Raw genomic sequence first — 22,210 nt, 5'->3', positions numbered from 1 at the left:
TTAATTGCTAACATTGTAAAATATTTTTCCTACAAATTCATACAATACCAGGAGTCTAAGGCAGTGCTTTCAGATAAATTTAGCATTGCATCATTTCATTTGCAGTAATGTAAACACAAACTCCAGTATGTCAGCAAAATTAAATATGAAATATTTCAGATTTTATTATCTGTGTGTCTGTGGTTAAACTAAAATGCTTATGGAGTTTTTACAGTGAACAGATTTCCACTGACTGTTGGAAAAGTAGACTTGTAGGAGCTACAGAGGTGAGGCAGCACCATGTGAAATGCAGTGACAGGATTAAGATTTGGCAATGTACTACTTTTCTCTCCAGGCTCTTAGGCAGTCTCTGTAGACGAGAACAGACTGTCATCTTGTATTGCTGAAAGCTAACTTGCAGTTTCTGCTTGTTTCTGCTTGTTTCAATTTTTATACAATTTTGTCATTTTTCCTCCCAGTTGATATGATATGGAAATGATGAAACACAAGGGGAAAAGGTACGGTTCATGCAATATAAAATATAAAAAAGTTTTTCTTACTGCAGGAGTAACAGGAAGGCTTTCCTCCTTCAGAAAGAAGAATGTAATGCTGCAGAAAAATATATTCTTGGTATATTAAGCAGGATATTTCTTACTGGAACATGCTTCTTTTTCAGTCAGTACCTACCCTGCAGATGTAAACAATTAGTAATTTCTAAACGTCTGTGTTGTTTCCTTTTTATTTAAATCAGGCATATTGCATGTGAATGTTTACTAGCTTGTTGTGTTCAATTGATTGTAAAGCCACTTACAGAATTTTAGTACTTAAAGTTATAAAACTGGGATGAACTTCTTGTTTGCTTAGTATTGGGTTCTAAAAAGTAATATAATTACAGGCTTTTTTCCTTACTTTGTTTTGATAAAATACTTAGACACGGTTAATGAAGTCGGCATTAAAACCCCCAATGAATACCTCACTGTTACTGTAAATTGATGAAGAAATATTGCATGTACAGCAAGGATTTATAGAAAATGCTTGCTATTTTTCAGTAAAGTGTATTGAAATCATAAAGTGAATATGTAAGATTTGGTTTTTTGAATATTCAGTAAGAATATAAATGACAGCAAATTCTGTACCTATCACTTCATCCAGTGTAATCAATAGAAAAATGTTCAGTAGAAATACAATCAGGATGACATTAGATTATTATGTGTGTTTTTATCAATACTAAAAATATTGTTTTGTCTTACTCTTCCATCATATGCACATGAAACTAAAATTACAGGCAGCTCACTACACACTAGTGATGACAGTGAGAGAATTGTTCCCTTTTCTCAAACGTATGTTGTACTTTTAAATAGTTGAAAAACGTGAAAATTGTGTAATGTTCAAGTGTACTGGACTAATCTTCCAGTAAAGTTCTATGTTTTGGGAATTTAAACTATGAACAGTGCTTTTGACTTGCCCTAAGCAATTTATTGTGTAGGTTGGTTAATGAGGAATCCAAGTACCTACTTTTAAAAATAACATAATAATGTTCTTTTTTGTATGTAAGCTCTGATGATTAGTAAGAGTAAGTTGTGATGGTTATACTTAATGAACAAAAGCTCTGTATCTCTATGACAACTTGTCTCATTTTCACTTGTATAGCGGGAGGAGTTTTACCTTTCTGATTCTTTTGTAGTTTAGTGTTGTAGCTTTACTATGTTGAAAGCAAATAGGCTGTGCACCTTATGACAAAGCTTTGAGGTCTTCAGTAAAGGGCCCAAATATCTACTTTTTTCTTTGTGCTGCTATGAAGTGATAAAACAAAAGGTAACTGAAGGTTGATAATGTTATGAATAGTGTTAAGTCACGTATACTGTGATAATGTCTGGCAGCATTAGGCTGTGGGACTTATTTTCCAAGGAGCCAAATAAACGCATAGGAAGATAAAATTCCTGTTTTAAAGTGTGTACACAGTGACAAAAAAGGTGAACTGTGGATATACAGATATATTATTAAATGACCATATTGATAAGTAGCATGTATGTGAATATGGGTTTTCATTGATGTATTAATAAATTCAGAGGAGTAATGCCCCCTGAAAGAAGTAAATACATAAATCTTCATAGGCAGGTTTTGTTGTAGAAGAATGTATTAGTACAGTTTGTAGAGTGACTTTTGGAACATAAAGACTCAATTTTAAAATAGATTTTAGAAGTACATGTCTCAGATGGAAATTACTTTTTTTCACCACAGCAATGCCTTTTTCTATGCTAGTATTATAATAGGTTTATATATTTTATGTAGATTTGGGGTTTGATGAGGCCTCTGTTAGTAAAAGCATATGAAAACTTTACCTTCCATGGGAATAGATTGTCCTTGATACGCTACTGAGAAAATAAGGGTCTGGAAGTTATCTCTGCTTGTTTATTCTGTACTACACTAAAGATCCATTAGATCTCTATAACCTTTATAAAGTACTTTTTTCTGGTTTTTGTCCCTGATGCCATCTTATTGTAGCACTATGTGAATAAAAAAGCTTTCTGCTTATTCTCGGAATTATGCTACTGTGACAAAAATGCCCTCTAAAGATCTTAACAGTGTACTTGTCATGTTTAGAGTATTTGAGACTTCAGTAAAATGTTATGCTACTACTGGAGTTTCATGGAAACATACAGTGCTTTCAAGGTTTTTCTGTCCTTCTATGATAATTATTTAAAATAAGAGAGCAAACAACCATTTTTTGCTTGGGTGTTAACAGAAACATCCCCTACAAATTTTCCTCCCTCAAGTACATGAATACTTTATTATGTATGTGAAAACTTGGTGCAGTTAATTCAAAACAAATCTGTACTCAGCTCTCCCAAAGCTATTGAAGGGCACTATTTCTCACTAAGATGAAGCTTTTGAAAAAGTTTAAAAAATCCTAAATTGTGCATGTGTAATTATGGATAAACTAGTTTTTTCAAAACTGGTGTGATGGTATGAAAGAGAAGCTTATCATAGGAATCTAAGTTTTATCCTTCATTTTGAGAGGTTAAGCATATACACAGGTCACTTACATATGCAATTCAGTGTAATATAATTGCAATTTATAAAAATGATTGCTCTGAGCAGAGTGGCTATGAATTTTCATCAGGAATCTGTTGTATATACAAAGTTTAGTTGAAGCTAACGCTAAAGCAAAATAAATCTCATGGATGACTAAACTGTAGTCCCTGGGTCTGTAACAATCCCCAGAGAATACGGAAAGTTAATTTAAAATATTTTTGTTCTTCTGGTCTTAAGCCAGATGCCTTAAATTCTGAAAATCAAGCCTCAAGTGACATTCCGCTCCAGTGGGAAAAGAAAGGAGAACATATACTCTGGTCCTGCAGAGTCGTATTTACTTCATTAATAATTAAAAAGTGTAGTTTAAATACTGAACTAATGCTGTCTCATTCCCACTCCCTTGTTCGGTCACTCTCTCACTAACTCTCATTCTCTCTCTCTTAAAACAAGCATATTTACTGCAAAAACCATCTTTTAGCTGTAGTGAAGGAATTAGAACTTTTGAAAATTGCAGCACATTGGATTATATATTTTGTGTATTTCAGGCAAGTAGAACTAAACGGGAAATACAATTAATGAACTAATGAATTAATGAATCATTGTCCTATGTTTAGATCTTGGAATTGGCTTCCAAACTCTATTTGGAGACAACAAGATAAACTCATCAATTTTAACGTAATCATAGTGTTACCATCATTTCATCTTTTTAGCAGATTTGGATGAAACCTTAAAAACTCTTCCAGTAACAATTACTTCTGTAAATACAGTTTTATTCTAGTCTACAGTTGTCTTAATATGAGTATGACTATTAGTGTATATTAGGTATCCACCATCAAAGTTGTGTCACATACAAAATAAAAATAGGATGTGAAAATTGAACATACTAGGACAGTTATTTAAGTTTTAGTTAGTCAGTTTAAGGCAGCATTTGAACACACCAGCTGAAAACAAGAAAAAGAGGAAATAATTTCTTTAGGTCACTGCATTGTGTATTACCTCTTCATGCTGTCGTCTTATCTTAAACTTTCCTAAACTTTAGATACTTTCTAAAGATACAGCATGGTCTTCGTAGCAGCTAATGGCTAGGGAAGCTGAATAGTGTTGAAGGTACTATGTTACTGATTCAAGATACCAACATCAGTAAAATTGCGTCATTGTACCGTGCTGGATTATTGTGATTGCTTAGTTCTAGCCAAAAATTTTCTTCTAAAAATTTACAAGATTCCTTTTTTTTTTAGGATTGTTACTGAATGTTCATTGTGAGCAGTGATGAATGAAGACTCACTTTTTATCAGTAAATTAAGATTAAATGTGTCATTTAAAAATTAAGTTCATAGTATCTATATTCTGCTGTTACTTTGGGCAAGGAATGGTGCCTTTTCTATTTCTAGGTAATTAAAAAAAACCCTTAAAGTGGAAAAATGCCTCTTTATAGAACAAAGTTATTTTGTTTCATGAAATCATGTTCTATAGCCTGACCTAAAAGTCTATTAAACAATTCAGTCATGAAAACTCTGAGAATTTCCTGGCCCCTAAGTACTATCCAAAATAATCTTATAATTATTCATGTGACCCTGTGAACCCAACAGCTGAAGTACAAGCAAACAAATAGGCATGGATTCAGTGTCTATAAAATTAGAAAATGAGAACTAGATTTCCTGTGCTAAGGAAAATGCTCCAAGTTGTTCCGTTATTAGCTACATGTCATGGGTAGGATGCATAAATTTTACAGCTGTAGCCATATGCCTACTGATCTTTTACAACAATATCAATTACAATTATAATTGGTTATAATGAAAATATTTAGAGATACAGCAAGGTTCTGTTGCACTTTACGTTTATGTAACAGTTAGATCTAAACTGTAGACTGTTTCTGATATATTTGAAAAGAGCCGACTTTCAATGTAAATCCACAATGTATAGTATAATAAAATCCCAATACGAGTCTTTCTTTGATACAAATAATAATAGTGATTGTATAAACATGAAGACAGTTTTATTACATGTACTTTGTCTTTGAGCTTTGACACGTTTAGTTTGAGCTTGAGACCTTCGTAAGCAATTCTAAGCAGTTCCTTTAGTCGCAGGGATGCAACATTGCACTGTGTGAAAACTGAATTAGCCAGTGCTGTGAACTTTAACCCCTGCCATTGATTATCATTTGACTTTTACTATCAGAGACAGAGGAATGGAATAGACTGTATGCTTTCCAAATCAGTTATGTAAGTATATGTATTAAAATAATATTTAAAAAAACCAGGTAAAGCTAGAGTTTTGCAGACGTGGTTATAGTTAACTTTGACAAATAGTTAAGATTGTGGGAAGAGGATGACAGACCGAACATTTAAGGGCTGGTAAGACATGGTCTTCAATAGCCGTAATTTTTAGGTTTTCTGTTTCGTTCTTTGTTTTTTAAGATGGTCTTGTTGACAGGAGATATCTTTTTTTTCTGTACTGTGGGTTACCCCTCAAACTTACTGTCAATTTGTAGTTCAGAAATATGCAACTAAGCTCATCTTTCAAAGTTGTTTAAATAATCAGTTCACATGTGTGGGGATGCAGTTATTTTCAAACGTGTAAGTTCCATGGAAGCCTTTCCTCAAACGGGAAGATTACAGTTGTTTACAGTAAGGTACAAAACCGTACAGATTTCTGCCTGATGCGCGTGGAGTTTTTTGGGGGTTTTTGTTTGTTTGTTTGGTTTTTTTTTTTGTTGTTGTTTCTTAGATAAAATCTAGACTGACTATTGCTCCACATATAGAATAATAGTTGAAAAAAAATAGACATGTGGGAAGGGGGCTGTTTAACTCCCTTGATGTTCCAGATGGTAGGTTCCTCTGCACTGAGTACTTGGTGTTCACTTATCTTGAATGCACCTGTCACACTGTCAGTGTTTCAGAAATGAAACCGATGAACATGATGCCTGTTTGAAACCTTTAATGACCTAATTAAAATAATTAATTTATGTCTACCTTTGAAGAAAGTAAGCATTTAAGGGTGTATTAAATAAAGTTTGTGGTGGCTTTTGTTAGTATTTCTTACTATTTTTTACTTGTATTTGGAAAGCTCAGAGATCCCATTTTAGTAGTAGCATCGCATTACGGTTTGATGTTCCAAAGGCATACAATGAAAGGTGGAATTTACAATGAAAATGTGCATCTTTCTTGAGTTGAAATTATTCAATCATGGCACATCTAATATTCTAACATCTAAGCGGTTTGACTGTGAATTATTTCAGTCTGCTTTCTGACATGAAGTTTTAATCCTACTTCCTGTCTTTTTTAGATAATGTACTTAGCTACAGTAAAACTTCTATTCTCTATTGAAAAGTCAACTTGTTAGTCTTTTTCTTGTTTTAAATACTTTTTATGGCACACCTGAGAAGTTTTACATGAATGGAATATCTTTGTTTTTCATCAGTAAGAGGTATCAAAAGTCATTATTAAAATGTATGTATGCTTTTAGAACAAAAGCATGTGTGGTGCTTATACTTTTATGTTAAAACCTCAGGAAACAATTTTGAAAGCTGATAACTCAAGGAATTCCAGTCCATGTGATCAGGTGTTCAAAGATGTGATCCGCATCAGACTAGTAAAAGTATCATCATCTCAGTAAATAAATAAATAAAGGTGTACGTTAGCTTAGTAGTTATGTTTAGAATAGGTAGTTACTTTTAGAATAAAGTTGAAATAACACAGATGTTTGCATAGAGTATATTGAATGTATTTAGTTACTAAGTCAGCATATTGTTTGTAAGTGAATTTGTTAATAAAAGTTTGGAGGAAGTAAATAAGCACTCATTTAGAAAATAAAAAGAGAACACTCGCTGCACAAAGAATTGACAGGAATAGAGCACTTAACAGAAATTTAGCTCAGAATACTAAGTTTAGAAGTACTAGAAAAGTACAAAAAATGTGATTAAACCAAAGAAGTTAGCAAGAGAACTTAGTAATCAAAAAATTAATAACTGTTAAGAAAAATATTTTTTCACATATACTTTTGTGCCAACAGAAATATAAATAGCTGACCCCACTGACCAGAAAGTGATATTTTTTGCCTTTTCTGGGTAAGATTACAGAAGTCTCTCTCACTGGCAAGAGCATTGTTTCACGTTGCTGAAAAGTGGTGTGAAGAGCTCCTATGTTGTGTTTGGTGTCATCCTTTCATTTTCTTCCTAATCAAATTGAAATTTCAAGTACTTATGAACAATCTTTCAAATGACAGTTAATTGATGTCTTTTGTAAGCCTCTGTTTTATATCCTAAGACGGTTCTTCTTAGTAGTTATTTGGATCTAAAGTGTATTACCTGCCATGAGAAGTAACAAGCACTATTTTACTATTCCTTCTCCTGACGATTCTTTAAGAGCAGGACTTTCTGGGGGTGGAGACGCTGTGGTAAACATGTGCCCCATTTGTATCACACTACTTTTTCTGTCTTCCAAATCTGTGAAGTCCCATTTTTCCTTCAGGAATGGCTTTTAAAATAATTAGTGCTGTTGCCTTGAAAGAAATGGAAAATTAGTAAGTAATAGCAACCCAACTTTTATCAAAAGTGAAATGAAAATGACGATTTCTTAGAAGTTTGGGCCTGCTGTTAAAATTTCTGGTCATAAGTAAATCCAACTCTCAAATGAATTTGTTTTTTTAAAAACTGTTTCATTATTTTCTCATGGTCACAAATGAAAAGATTTCCCTACTAAAGCCATTGGTTATATACCAGCACTGAATGGGGATGGCTGATACAATTTCTGAAAAATGTTGAGTTACGTTTAAGGATTGCTTCTGAAGACGGTTTGATACTCATTAAATTCAGTTTCTGCTCCTTGAAATGATCTCATCCTTAACAGGATGCAATTCTTCAGAAATATTGGCTGGTGAGGTAATGCACATTCTGTAATTGCAATTGAAGTTGTAGAAAGTTCACAGAACATCAGTTAATGAATATTAATATTTGAGCACATCTGTGCTTGTTCACTCTTTTGGCAACCTTCCAGCTGCCATCGATACTGCTCCCCCTGTTACCAGGGTGAACTCATCTGTTTTCCTGTGTGTCCTCTGCTGCTCTGTGCCATGTTGCCCGGTTACAACTTACCGTGTAAAATCTGATACACAGCAAAAATTGCTGTTGAATAAGTGAGCATTATTGCTCTGTAGCACGGTACTCTGTTTTGTGCTCTGTCCTGGCACTGTAAAGATCCACATCTTCCTAATCATTGAAGAGAGAGTGAAAGTTTGAAAAGCCTTTGAGAACAAACATTGCAACAAGGATATTCACAAGACAAATGTGAACAAAGGGGACAGGTCACTGCAGTGTTTTATCTATATTGTTAGAAACTGAAGCTCATTTACAGAAGACCAAAGGAAAACGTGGGCCTCCCACAGTGACTGCAACACTAGTCATTACTAGAAAAGCCATGAGTGAATTAGAATTTGTTGTGCGTATGCTGGAACAAGCATTGACTCCTGTGATGAAGAGGTGCCTGAAGACCATTATTCCTTTCCTGTGATGTGTTCTTTCCTTCAGGTGTGTAAGGGAACTGGACAGACTCTGGTGCACACACCAAATCTGCTGGTCATACACACCCTGCCCCAGGGCGGGCAACTTCCTTTTGACTCAGTAGATTTATTCCTCTAATAAGGAGAAAGTGATGGTGTATGCTAGACTCTATCTTGGCATTGTCCCCCGCCACAGTTTCTGCATGGTGAGGGCATAACATACGGTGTTTGCTTTTACTCACTGCCTGCAATTGTAAATTATGCAAGCAGAGACCTTCTTTTAAAATCACAGTCTTGTTAAATGCATTGAAAAAATGCACACAATGCAAAAACCCCCCACCTTACTTCATTTTACTGCGTTTCCTTTCTTTCCTCTTTTACCTGCTCCTCCTGTTGACTGCATTCAAAGCATCCTCAGTGAAGTGACCTTAAGTTCTTTCTACCTCAGCTATCTACTCAGCAACCCTCCTCTTTGTCTTTCCTGATGCTTCCACGCTGGGCTGCTGCGGCAGTAACCAAACCTTTCCATTTCTTGCGTTCTCAGAGTAGTTCCTGGTTTTCTTCTTTATAGTGTCCCAGACAAAAGATGAACAACACCTGTGAACCACAGCACTCTGAACATGCCTGAACCATCCTATAGTAAATAGTGCGTTTGTCAAGTACTGGGCAAAATTGTAGCGGTATTGATTACTGTGTTTATGTATTTTGAGCAAGGTTTTCTCCCTGCCTCCCTCAAGACAACAGTATTCCTAGTATGTTATGAGGTACGCTTCAGATTGTACTGTGGCACTGTATTCTCTTATTTTTCCGGCATTTTTTCAAATACAAAGCAGCATTTCAGCAGTCTAGGGATATTTTAAGGAATTTTTCCATTACGAAAATTAGCATCTCAGCAGTCAAGAAATTCTGTTTAAGCACCATGTGAAAATACATAGGGAGAGCAAGATATGAGCAAATTAAGATGTAGAGGACACTGTTAACCCCTGATGTTCTGAACAGTCTTTGCACAATTGCATGTATTTCACTGCCAATGTTTGTTTATCGTTCCAGCTTTCTTGCTGATGAGTTGCTACTGCAGCTCTGAGATCACCTGCATACAGATGTCCTGAGGCTATTCTTTGTCATCCTGACATGCTGTAGTGGATGGTGACCATGTCACACTGTGCCAAACCAGTCCTTTACTGCTGTTTCTTGAATACAAATGCAAACCTGTACCAAATGGCTGTTTTTCAGCGAAAGTTCCTTCAGGTGATCACAATTCTTTTTCTCCTGTTGCTAAAGCTGCAGGCAGACTAGATGGCAAGTGCCATTGCTGCAACGGCTATCGGTTCTGCTTTGCAGGGCTGTCGTTGGCTTGCAGAGCCAACTGAAGGATGAAATTCAAACACATATCCAGAAACTGTTGAGTATGAAGAAGGGCATCATGATATGTAACACTTTTTTTTTTTTTTTTAAATCTGGGATGGTTGTTAATACTTTAAGAATGTTGCCCGTTAGCCAAAAAAGATGGATCATGAGATGCTGTGAGAGGATTCGTGGGAATTTCTGTGTTTGACCCCAACTTGCAAAACTGCAGTTGCTTCCACATAGCTGTTTCCATATTTGCCACAGTGCACCTACGAAGAAACTCTGCAATAGAAAGAAATCAGAGAAGCTTGGGATAGGTAGTGAATCTCATGCAAATCTGCGTGGCAGTACAATTTACTAAAGCTTGTGGATGACTATTTGTCGTCATCCACTTCATCTTGAATAGTAAGTTAGGAATGGAATTTAAATGACCACAGATTTTATCCCTTGCCCTACTTTTTTTTAAAAAAAATTAAAATACTAGAACTTAGTAAGACATGTAGCCAAAAGATTTCATCGGCTGTTCTGGTGTGTGCTTATTTGGTCACAGGCTGCCGAGTGCCACCAAGAAGATAATGTTCTAACTGTCTAAATGTCTAACTTTTGTACTCCAAACGCTGAAAAATACTTACAGAAAAGCTCAAATTAGTTTAATTTCTCAAAAGGTTTCTGAAGGCCTCACCTATTTGATGGCTAATGTGAACAAGACATGTCAGTGAACAGAGCTAAGAAATAGTCCTGACAGAGCAGACCTTTTTGCTGTTCACAGCATCATCTCTGTGAAACACAGTAACATCCTTTAGCTTTGAACAACCTGCATAACTGTTTGAGATACAGGGCTCTGGTATGTCTTCTTCAGAATCTTAAGTACATGATAGGAAGAAAGACGCATATATACACACTGTTCTAGACATAACAGACAATGCATTCAGTGTTTAATGCTTTTCAGTTCTCATCACCGATACGTTAATCAAAAACAGATTCATGTTTTAGTCCATGAATTAAAGATTTCCTTCTTCCTGAAAATCAGAAAGGTATGCATACTAAACTTGTGGCACCCTATTCTTTTTCTTCTATCAGTCATGTAGGGGTGGTCAATCTTTGATCTTTTTGAGTGCAGAACATTTGAACCCAATACTTGATCACCTCCAGTCTCTCCCGCTGTTATTTCCTTTATTTTTTAATTGTAATTTTGTAGTTGGAACCCTTGGAATCCATACTTAATGCATAGTAACATGAAGCTTCTGTCCTGAAATAGATTAACTGTCCTGAAACAGACAGGTGGTGTAAAATTGTCCAAAATATGGTAAATTTATCAATTTGTTAAAAAAAAAAAAAGATGTCTATGTTTGCAATTTTGCCAAAGATTTGACTTTTTGCAGGGGAAGTTTGAGTTGTAATGAAGTTGCATACAGATGTTTGTTAATTTGCTGTTCAATATTAAATATTTTTTCTTTTAGGCATGTCTTTCATCTGCGTTTTCTTGCAATTTAAGTAAAATATTTTCCAAAATTTTAATGGATGACTTCAGCAGTAACTATAGAAAATATGATACAACCATTATTGCTGTAGCTTTTAAAGTTTTCTTTTATTGAAAGAGTTTCTCTCCCTTGGCATGGCAAACATCCATCTGTACAGAATCTGATTTCTTGCTGTCGTCTTAACCAAATTTTGTAGTGAATTTCTCTGCAGAGATGCCTGAGCTTTATGAGAGCACAGAGAGGAAGCTGATGAAGGAAGCACTGTAACTAGATTCTGTAGTGCTGGAAGCAATAATCATGCACAAGCAAGTAAGCTTTCTCAGAAATGGGATCTCTGGCAAACACAGTGCTGAGAAACGGGTAATTTGTTTGGAGCTAGCTTAGGTCAGAAAGCTGCAGTGCTTTTCCGGAGTTGGCCTTCAGAGCATCGTCCAAGTGTCTTTGTACCGGTAGTGTTTATTCAGACTAGATAATTGTAAATGAAAAGTGGAGAATTGACTGTACAAAATAGTGTGATTAATTTCTATTTATGCACAGCAGGAATTATTTTTGAAAGTATGAGCTAGATTAAAACCAAGGTTGGTAATTATTCTGTATTGGCTTAGAAATCTGTATGAGTTCAAATGACCTGACTTTAAATCCCAGATCAGTGGCAGACGTCTTTTCATAGATTGGTCTGATTTTCAGCATTTCTGCAAATCCCACTTGGCAGTTGTTTGCTCCAACATCTTTGAAAATCAAGTGGTTAGCAACTTCACATTGTTCGGAGAGTAATTAAGTGACTGGTTCTCTCAGAGTGAACTAGATCAAGGGACAAGTGTTAAAAATAATTATGTCCAATATGGCTTTTGCATTTGTAGCTAAAAGAAATGTTCCTCGGACTATGGCCTCACTCCTGTTTAAACAGAATAATGTTGGGTGGTATTTTGAGATTAATTAGGTGAACAATTTTTCAGGTAAGAATGTTGGGAAAAGTGATTTATTAATAGAAATTTCATTAGGAAATTTGTTTATTTCCACTTTTAAAATAATACCATTTTTTCAAAAGGTGATAATAGTAAGGAATAATAGGAGACTATTCTTTCATTTTTGTTTAAACCCTCCCCCCTGACCCCACAACATCCTTAGAAGAAACTGGCGAGTGACAAGTGCTGGCTCTAGGAGGGCAACATCTTTACAAAAAAGCATTTCGTAATCTATTCTGCATTTGTACTTTAGAAGTGACCTTGGAATGTCATGGGCTAATCAGTGGGGGTATGGTCATAACCTGAATGGAATAAATCTGAGAAAACCCAAGATCCTTCAGAAAATGATGTGACTATCAGCATCACCTCTTTTTGCAGTTTTATTAAATAAATGCTCTGAAGTGTGATGCTGGAGTGCCATTTTTGAAGACATAAAACTGAAGTATTGACTAACTGTGCACTAACGCCCGATTCTTTCGTTCTGAGCAAATTCTTATTCTGGTGTGTTTCCTCTTTCAGCCCCCCTGCCCTCCACCTCTTTCAGCCCCCCTGCCCTCCACCCAACTTCATTTTACATACTCCTTTCTTTCTGCCCAAAGTGCTTTTTTCATAGCAGACTGCTGTCTTATTGCGTGCTATAGATATTTGAATTACACTGTTGTGGAATAAATACATGTAAAAGCGATTGGATCGGTCCTTGGTCATGACTTCCAAGACATCACTGTTAGCTTCATTTGGCTAATGTTAATGAAGGTTTTCTTCTGAAAAACCTGCAGTGCCAAAGTGAAAAATCATCATCAGAATTTACTCATTTTAATTAAATTTTTCGTGGAACAGACCAAATTTGGAAAGAGCAGCATTTCCTGTGATGTTATTAATTGTGTTTAGGCTCGTATGTTCTGTAAAACTTTTGTGTTTGCAAAGGAGATGTCTAAGTCATCTTCAAGACATACTGTCCTGAGAGTTATTACTTCTTAAAATACCATTCTGGTTTACAGGCATTTAAAATTGCTTTAAAAACGTGCAACAAATGAAGGGTTTGTGTCGCAGGAATGCTGCACACGGGCTGTCAGCAGCCCTCCGTAATAGAAATGCTGTGTAGGTAAACAGCCAGGAAATCAGACCGGAATGTATGGTACCAACTGAGCGTGCATATATATATACACAGACACACGTCCTCCATTTCAGTGTTTTATTTTAATCATTCAGGATATAGCGATGGAAGTTTTTTAGAAAGAGTTTGGACAGAAACAATGCGATGAATTATTAAAGCCCCATTAGGGCCTATTTTATGTTATTTTTATATCGTAATAGCAATAAGCATTATTTTTAATGGCTGTTCCTTACAATGAATTTTTTGGGTTCGCATATTCTTTATTACTATAATAAAGTTGGAGTAATTCATCCTGCTTCCTAATAACAGCAATCTTTGGTCCGTTCTTAATTCCAGTTTCTGGGTTTCATATGCACCGAGCAGCTGCTAGATGTTTGGCAAAATGATAACATGCCCCCAGGTTCTAAGCTAAATACCTGAGGCAGAAAAAACATGAAAAGAGAAACAGATAAAAGATTACAGTGAACAGGAGGAGATACATGCAAGTTTAAGTAAGAAATCAGAATAATTATTTTTATGAACTTCTATATCCAATATTTCCAGTACAGCAGCACCCGTGAACTCCAGCTTCATTTTGGGTGAATGTTATAACTGTAGGGCTAAGAATGGCTATGGTGTTTAGATTTCTGCCACTTTCATGCAGTAAACCTACAGTAATGTGTGTGGAGAAAAGGACATAATGCAATTTGCAATTGTAGTGGTGATTAAACAGAAGAAAAGATTATAAGAGAAAAATGCGGAATAGTTTCAAAGCCAGCATGAGTTACTTATTCTTTAAAAATAACTGTAAGAACATCTTAACAAAATATGTCTGTTGTCAGTGTAAGAAAGTTTTATTGCCTGAAGGTTATCAATAAGTTAACTTGCAGATACCATTCTAAGTTACTAGAAGCAAAACTGAGGTTTTTTTAAAGTTTTGGTGATTTATTGCATACGTTTTTAAGAGCTGAAAGATCTATTTTGTTTCCATTTATTTTCCAAATATGGACGTGGTTGTAAAACTACAAGGATGGAATTCTGCCTGTATTTAATCTTTATTTTAATGCTAATTTTCATTTTTGAGTTGGAGGACATGGTTTTTCTTCTGTAGTCTTCTGGAAAATTTTATGTTGCAAGTAATTTTTATATTCTTTTTAGTTACCGTTAGAATCTGTTTGAAAAATAGAAGAAAATAAATATCTATCAAATCCATAGTATACTTTCAGTGGAATAATGCTGTATTAGTATATGGAGTGACCTATTTCAGCTCATTTCTTATTTTAAATGTATCGTGGGGGAAAAAAAAGAGAGAAAAGAAAAAGTATTAGAATGTATGCTTTTATTGTCTAAAGTAAATCTTGAGGTACTGTAGTTGCATATAAATTCTACCATTTACATGTGTGCTCATTACAGTGGTATAGACAAGAAAGTTCACCTTAAACTCCTTCCTGTAAGCATCAGTACTTTGCACTACGTAAAAAGAAATTTGAAGTACGTTTCATATTGCAACGCTTTTAGATCCAGATACTATCCTCAGTTTCTTGTGAATTGCTGCTTGATACGTAGTATGTGGGATACTGCAGCATCAGAGTGCAGGTGGCTTTGAAATGTTTAATTTGATGTGGAAGACAAAAGTGAATCAGGAGCGATATGCCCTTGTGAATCATTGTTTTTTGACAGGTAGCTGTCAGTTTAGTGCTGTATTTTACTCTTTTTGGTTCACATTTATTTTTAATTACATTAATCATTCTTTGGTAGTGATACAGATCAATATAACCACATCTGTCAGGATGAACTATAAGCCCTGGTTTGGAATTAACCTTTTTGTCTTCCAGGCAAGATTAAGTTTCCCCAATTGTCTGGTGCAATCGCACTGGAAGGTGATTTTTTCCCTATCAGTTACCTGAGGGTTATGTTCCCATTCTGATTGTTTTAGTTCTTTTCAGTGGCTGATAAGTATACACATTGTAAGTCTGCATTTTTTCGTAACCTCATCTGTGTGCAGCAAAAGTAACACATTCAGAGCTTCAACGCATCAAAACAAACAGTATTTGAAAATGTTATATGAAGGCAGAGTCTTTGGAGACAGTTAGTGCCCTGAAGTCTACTTTATACAAAAGAGATTAACACCATTATTCTATGTATAATCTCTCCAGCAAAACACTGTCGCCTATTTCTGTCAACAAATGGATTCTTTGCTTTGGCAGCTGAAAGAAATTTTAGTTGTGTAGGCAACAGAACATGCCTTTATAAGTTGCAGAACCCAATTTTAAAAATATTTTGGAAGGTAACTGCAGTTTTGAGAAGTTAGATTATTTTCAATAACTAAATATTTTTTTAAACAAGCTAAAAAGACTAATTATGTCTGCTACATGTGACACACTCATAATCCACGCATAAGGCAGGTTCACTATTTTACAGTACACCTTTTGGAAAGGTGTGTCATATACACATCCCACTGTTTCTTGCAGACGCTTACCTGATTAAAAGCTCTGCACATATCCCATCCAGATAACGTGCACTCTAACAGTACATTTTCTTTCTGAATAAAGGTGGAGATGAGCAGTGTTCTTAGTAGAGAGTCTACGAGTCCATAAAAATGTATACCAAAGAAAAGAAGATAAAGAGGCTTAAGTAAAGGCTTAATATTTCTAGGAGGCTCAGACCAAATACATTTTGGAAAATTTGCAGGGAGGGGAAAAAAAAAAAAAGAAGATAGATACCACAGCATTTCACTGTGTAATGAATCACAGAAGCCATATTTCTAATGGAATTGAGTTATGTAAGTCATAGTCAACATGTGAAAGATTTTTTTTTTTATTTTATGTTAATAAATATGTCAGTGCTCTTTTTCAAATCATTGAATTACATTACTAGTTAATAAATTATTATATTTTGAATAAAATTTTAGTTTTCCCCAATACATTTTTAATACAAGAACTAAAGCTAAGAAATATGAACTTTAAATATTACATTGTATTTGATTTTCTGGTTTATGGAAAAAAATAAGAAGTAAACAATTTTGAATTTAGTAGCTGAATCAAAGCTTTTGCTCTTCTCTGTTTCTTTACCCTCATTCACAACTTCTGTTTGTGGAGGGTGAGATACCTCGTGGGAGGAGGGCATTTGAACGCACCTCACTTACAGGGCAGGGTAAATGCAGGCCTCAGGGCAGAAGTGGACATGTGTGCAGATCTCCATGCCGGGAACTGCTTCCCTGCATGGTTACATGGCTGGGCATATATGTGTCCTGTGGTCAGGGTGCCGGTGCCTCTGACATGTGGCGTGCACATACTGTGCAAACAGTTTCTTATCATTTGACTGAGCACATGTGTGCTTGCATCGTAGGACTGGACGCGATTTCTGCAATGTTGATGGATAACTGTATTTTGTTTGTATGTGGGGAAGGATGGCAACAAGAAACAAGTCATTAATCATAAAAACTGGTCGTTACACCATCAGCTTATTTCTTGTGCACATCTAAGGACTGATGGGGAACAACTGCATGAAAATTGTCTCAGCACTTGTCCTGGTAACAGTTATAATGATATTTCCCAATGTTAATTTTTAGTTTGGTAGTTTACACTCTGTAATTACAAAGCACAGATCATTGAAACGAATTATTAATGTTAATCAGTAAGTCAGCATAAAAGAATGCAAAGAATCAAGTCTCTCCTTGTATACTAAATGAAAAGATTTCTTCCAGATTCTTGCTTTGATCATTAGACTCTTTTAAATAAGCAAACATTACTTAGTTGCTAAGCCACAGACTGAAGTTCATTAGTGTGTTAGCACAAATATTGGAAAAAGAGTACTAAACCAATATTTGATAGAGGACCTGTGCGTAGGCTGGAAGTAATGCAATGAACGTGACACCAGAACACTTTGAAAGACTGCTCACAGTGATTAAAACCATTTCTGTTTGCAAAAACCCGCCCCACTCAGCAAGAAAAAGTGCAAACCCTGAGTAGATCTGTTTTTCTGCTACTGATATCTGTAAGACTTTACTGAAAGTACAATAGATTTAATAGTCTTATGAATAATTTTGTGTATATTCTTTATTTTAAATGCTGACCAGATGTATTGATGTGGCATCTTTTTGTCTAATGGTGATCCTTAAAACTGGTTTTCATTAGAATGTTTTTAACCATAGACTGAAAGCCGGAATGTCATCTTATTTAAGTAGTCTGTGTGGGAATCCAACTCAAAATCTTCACAAATCAGTTTTGGATTCATAGATGTATCAGGTTTAATGCATAAATGCAGTGTTTTAACACAGTGCCTTTTTGCAGAGGCTGTTGAACTTTACAAGACGTCATGCTAGTTTGGAATTTTTTGATGTTCAGCTTATTATCTTAAGCAAATGAACTAACAATTCATGCTTTTGCATTCTTCACAGATCTTCAGTACAGTGAGAGAAGAAGAAGGAGCAGAATATATTTTGGAATATTTTCCTCATCTTCTGAGAAAGCTCCCAACATTTGCTGCAGACTGTATATGCAAAAGTGATGGGTTTTGTGTAAAACCATGTGTAACAGGTGCTTACTGCCAATATCGTGCCACTTTACAGAGGACTGCGCTCTCTAACTATGTAACTGGTGCTTTACTAGAAGCAACTACATCATTAGGAGCAAGAAGTGGTCTTTTAAATATCTTCGGAGGATCAACTGGAAGAACAATGCTCAAAGGTAATGAAGATTTTATTTTTTGAACCCTGTCCACTTTAAGTATAGGGTGTATTGCAAAACATATAATATTATATAATATTCTGTAGTTTATATACTCATATATGAAATTAACAGATAAAAAAGGTTTTAATGTTTTCAAAGATTTTCCTTTGCAGTCATTACGTGTCATAATGATTAGCCATGTTGGTTTAATAAAGTAAAATGCATGCAAAACTGAAAAGATTCTTATTACAAAACAGACATCTTTTCAGTTTTTTTTCTTTTTAGAAATGTTCCTGTCTGCATCCAAAATTAATGCCTAAGCCATTGTTGTTAGGGTGTTCCTTTGTATAGTATTTCTCATTTACCACGCACTCCTGCTCATGGGCTGACTTGGTTCAGGACTTGAGAGAGGAGTATATACTCTAATTAATTATTATTGTTGTCATTATACAACCAACTGTCAGCGTAGCACTGTGTGGTAAGTATGTACAATTCATTACTGATTTATTGTTGGTCTTCTCCCGGCTCCATCATCTTTCTAGTATTGGATCATTTCAAATAATGTGGGTATTGTCTATGCGGAAAATGCCTATTGGAGGATGGATGTCACGTACTAACTTTCCATGCTGATCATCTTCATATGCAATAAGAATTATGTGATTTAGTTTGGTCAGTTTTGGAAGTTAAACAAGACAAAGGCATTCTTGGTACAAATTCATTGCATTAAAACAGGGTTTTGTACAGAATAGTAACTGCATTTTAAATTCATTTTTAATTAATGCCTAGAATATTTCCTAAAGTACTCAAGCATTTGGGGATTTATCGTCATCTGATATACTGTAACAAAAGGATATAGTATCTCAGTTGTACAAGTGTGGAATTGAAGCACGTGGATATTACGGCTCATCCAAAATTTTACAGGAATATGACAAAATCAGTACAGAATTCTCAGTGCAGTTCCTTAACTAGTGCAGATACTGACCTCATTTTTACAGACAAATAATGATGTAGTTTGTGATCAGATCAGGTAGTCTTATTTTTATCCCAAAGAGCGGCCCTTTCTAGTTTAAATTAGTGTCTCGTTAGGTGAATCAAATGACAGAGAGAGGCACTAAAATGGTATAACAACAACAGGTACAGATGGCAAACTGGAGCATCTGAGTGAATTTCAGTAGTACATTTAGCAACATTACTAAGCTTCACATACCCTCATTGACTGTGAGAGAGATATGTACAGTACAGTGTCCTATTTTGGTAGGGTTTTTCCTTTTTATTTTGTTTGGGTTTTATTTGTTCTGGGGACATGAGTGCTTTAGAAAAGTAAACATGTACATGCCTGCAACAGCTCTGGAAGGCAAGGTTAGAACTGAGTTGTGTACTTGGTGGTGCATTGTGGTGGACCTTCTTCCTACAGAGTGGGAGAAGAGAGCACAGCGTTTTGGTGCCCAGACCCAATAGAGACTCCAAGGATGCTCTGCCCGCTGAGTATAAATGGCAGCCTCCCATGGGGTATGTTGCTGCAGTGCCTGAAAAGTCCAGCTGGCGACTGTCACCATAGAGCTGCAGGCTCCGACTGAGTTCTGAAACAGGAAGCAGCAGCAGTAATTAGCTCAGGCTCACTGACATGCTAATATGGCTTTATTTTTTTATAGAGCCTGCGCTAGTGACTGCACATGTGTGCTCTGTGTACCAGCACACTTTGCACTAGTTTGGGGATCTCCGCGGTGCCCGTATTGTATGGTGTATGCTTCTGTTCTTGTATTCTGAGCCCAAGCAGGTGAGACCTTAAAGAAAAGGCGCAAAGGTCTTGAACTTGATTTGCAATTCCATAGACAACCTGTGTAGATAGTAGAGATTTGATTTACTGTAGTAGTCTAGGTATGACTTACTGTAGTGGTCTCTGAGGAAGAGATGTGCTGCAGCTTTAGGATATTGAAGTTTTCTGGGTGTGGAAGGTTCATGTTCAAGTCACAGTGATTCACAGTGGTTCATGTTCATATCACAGTGATTTAATATATCTGAGAAATTACAAAGTTATCAGGAACAGAGTCCTCTCTAAAAACATTTACAGAGTGTTACTTGGCAATGTTATTATCTGAGACATTACTGTTAGCGAGGAACCCAACAGTATTCTGAATTCAGAGCTGCAGTTAATGTTCATGGGTGTGTACCTTTTAAGAAAGAAAATCGTCCTGTCCATGCAGACTGATAAAAAGGTTATTTTCATCTGTCCAACATCCTGTCTTACTGCTGGATTTAACTTCAACCATAAGCTAATTCATCTAAACACGAGAACTTTTAATTGACATCGGTAACAACTCTGTGGTCAAATGTAATGGAGGATTTATCACTGGATACAGCATGTCATCAGAACATTTAACTTAGTAGTTGTTTGGAGGTGTTGAAAAGGGAATATATTGATCCTGGTGTGGTTTAATAGTTGTTGTGGTTTAACCCTGGTAGGCAGCTAAGCACCATGCTGCTGCTCACTTACTCCTCCCCAGTGGGGTGGGGGAGAGAATCGGAAGGGTAAAAGTGCGAAAATTCATGGATTGAGATAAAGACAATTTAACAGGTAAAGCAAAAGCTGCGCATGCAAGCAAAGCAAAATAAAGAATTCATTCACTGCTTTCCATGAGCAGGCAGATGTTTAGCCCTTTCCAGGAAAGCAGGGCTTCATCACATGTAACGGTTACTTGGGAAGACAAACACCATTACTCCGAATGTCCCCCCCTTCCTTCTTCTTTCCCCAGCTTTATATGCTGAGCATGACGTCATATGGTCTGGGATACCCCTTTGGTCAGTTGGGGTCAGCTGTCCTGTCTGTGTCCCCTCCCAACTTCTGTGCACCCCCAGCCCACTCGCTGGCAGGGCAGCGTGAGAAACAGAAAAGACCTGATGCTGTGTCAGCACTGTCCGGCAATGACTAAAACATCCCTGTGTTATCAACACTGTTTTGGTCACAAATCAAACATAGCACCATGCAAGCTACTATGAAAAAAATTAACTGACCCAGCCAAGACTGGTACAATAGTGAAGGTGGTATTTCCATCAGCACTTGTGGTTTGTAGCCCTGCAGAAACGGTTCAGGCTGTCGTACATTGCATCAGGGCCCTACCAACCTTTCGCAGACAAGATAGCAGTATATCTGAGTTAAGAATATCATATGTTGCAGAGAGACCAGGGAGATGAAAATAAATATTTGCTTTGACGGTCAGAGGTTGTGAGTGCCCCTGTAGTAATTTCAGCACTGTGCACTGCCCTGAATTAGTATCAGCAACAGGAAATTAGCATTATATCTTTTAGGTTGGGTTTCTTCGTGTTGCTCAGCCTGTTGAAGAACGGAGGGGAGACCCCTTCTCTGATTTTTTGTTTCTACTGTTTTGGTCAAGAATAGCAAATGTTTCTTGTCACCGTGTTTCACAAGCTGTGACAGGACAGGTTTTCAAATGTTGGCTTGCTTCCACAGAAACTTCAAGCATAGGTTCTCAGGTCTTTGTACTTAATTTATTTATTTTTAAATTTTTGTATTAGAACCTGTCTTACAGTTTTTCCTTTAAAATTGTACTTGAAAAAGGATTTGCAATGTAGGAAGACACCAGAGTACAATCAAAGGTCCAAGCATAAAGATCCTGATGGAAGTGTGGGAGAGCACTGATGTGATGTTGCTTTCTTTCAGAAAGAAATTACAGATGTCTGGTTTGTGCAGGATAGCGCAGTGTAGAGACAGGACCTGCTGCTGACTCGTTCAGATTTGAACTGGAGTATTCTCATGATGCAGGGAAATCCCTTATAGTAGTTGGTTTGAAAACAATATAGGCAGCCCCAATTAATAATCCTTCAAAATATGACTTTTCTGGGGGTGGCACTAGCTGAGATGGTGGTAGTCTGAGCATCATTGCACCACACTTCACTATACAGAGGTAGGCATGCCCAAAAGCAGCAATTATATTGATTACTTTAAATAAATAAAAGGAACCACTAGCAAATGAAAATGTGAACACCAATAGCACTGACATAGGTGGAACTAGAATGCATTATGAAAACAAAACCACCAACAACAAAAACTTATTTTAAAAGATCTTCAAAAGTAAGTTGCAATGTTCTATAAGCATAAATAGAAGAATTGTTGAACTAGCTAGT

General features: G+C 36.1%; 1 protein-coding gene across 1 annotated transcript in view; it reads left to right on the top strand.

Annotated features, from left to right (window-relative positions):
* PLCE1 (phospholipase C epsilon 1) overlaps positions 1 to 22,210 on the top strand; it is a 135,471-nt gene that overhangs the window by 23,718 nt on the left and 89,543 nt on the right. Inside the window, exon 2 of the mRNA XM_059821533.1 lies at positions 17,797 to 18,085. Coding sequence (XP_059677516.1) covers positions 17,797 to 18,085 — 289 coding nt within the window. The remainder of the gene's footprint in view (positions 1 to 17,796; positions 18,086 to 22,210) is intronic.

This window comes from Gavia stellata, chromosome 9, assembly GCF_030936135.1.
Source record: "Gavia stellata isolate bGavSte3 chromosome 9, bGavSte3.hap2, whole genome shotgun sequence".
NCBI lineage: Eukaryota > Metazoa > Chordata > Aves > Gaviiformes > Gaviidae > Gavia > Gavia stellata.
This window is presented reverse-complemented; position numbering and strand designations above follow the sequence as displayed.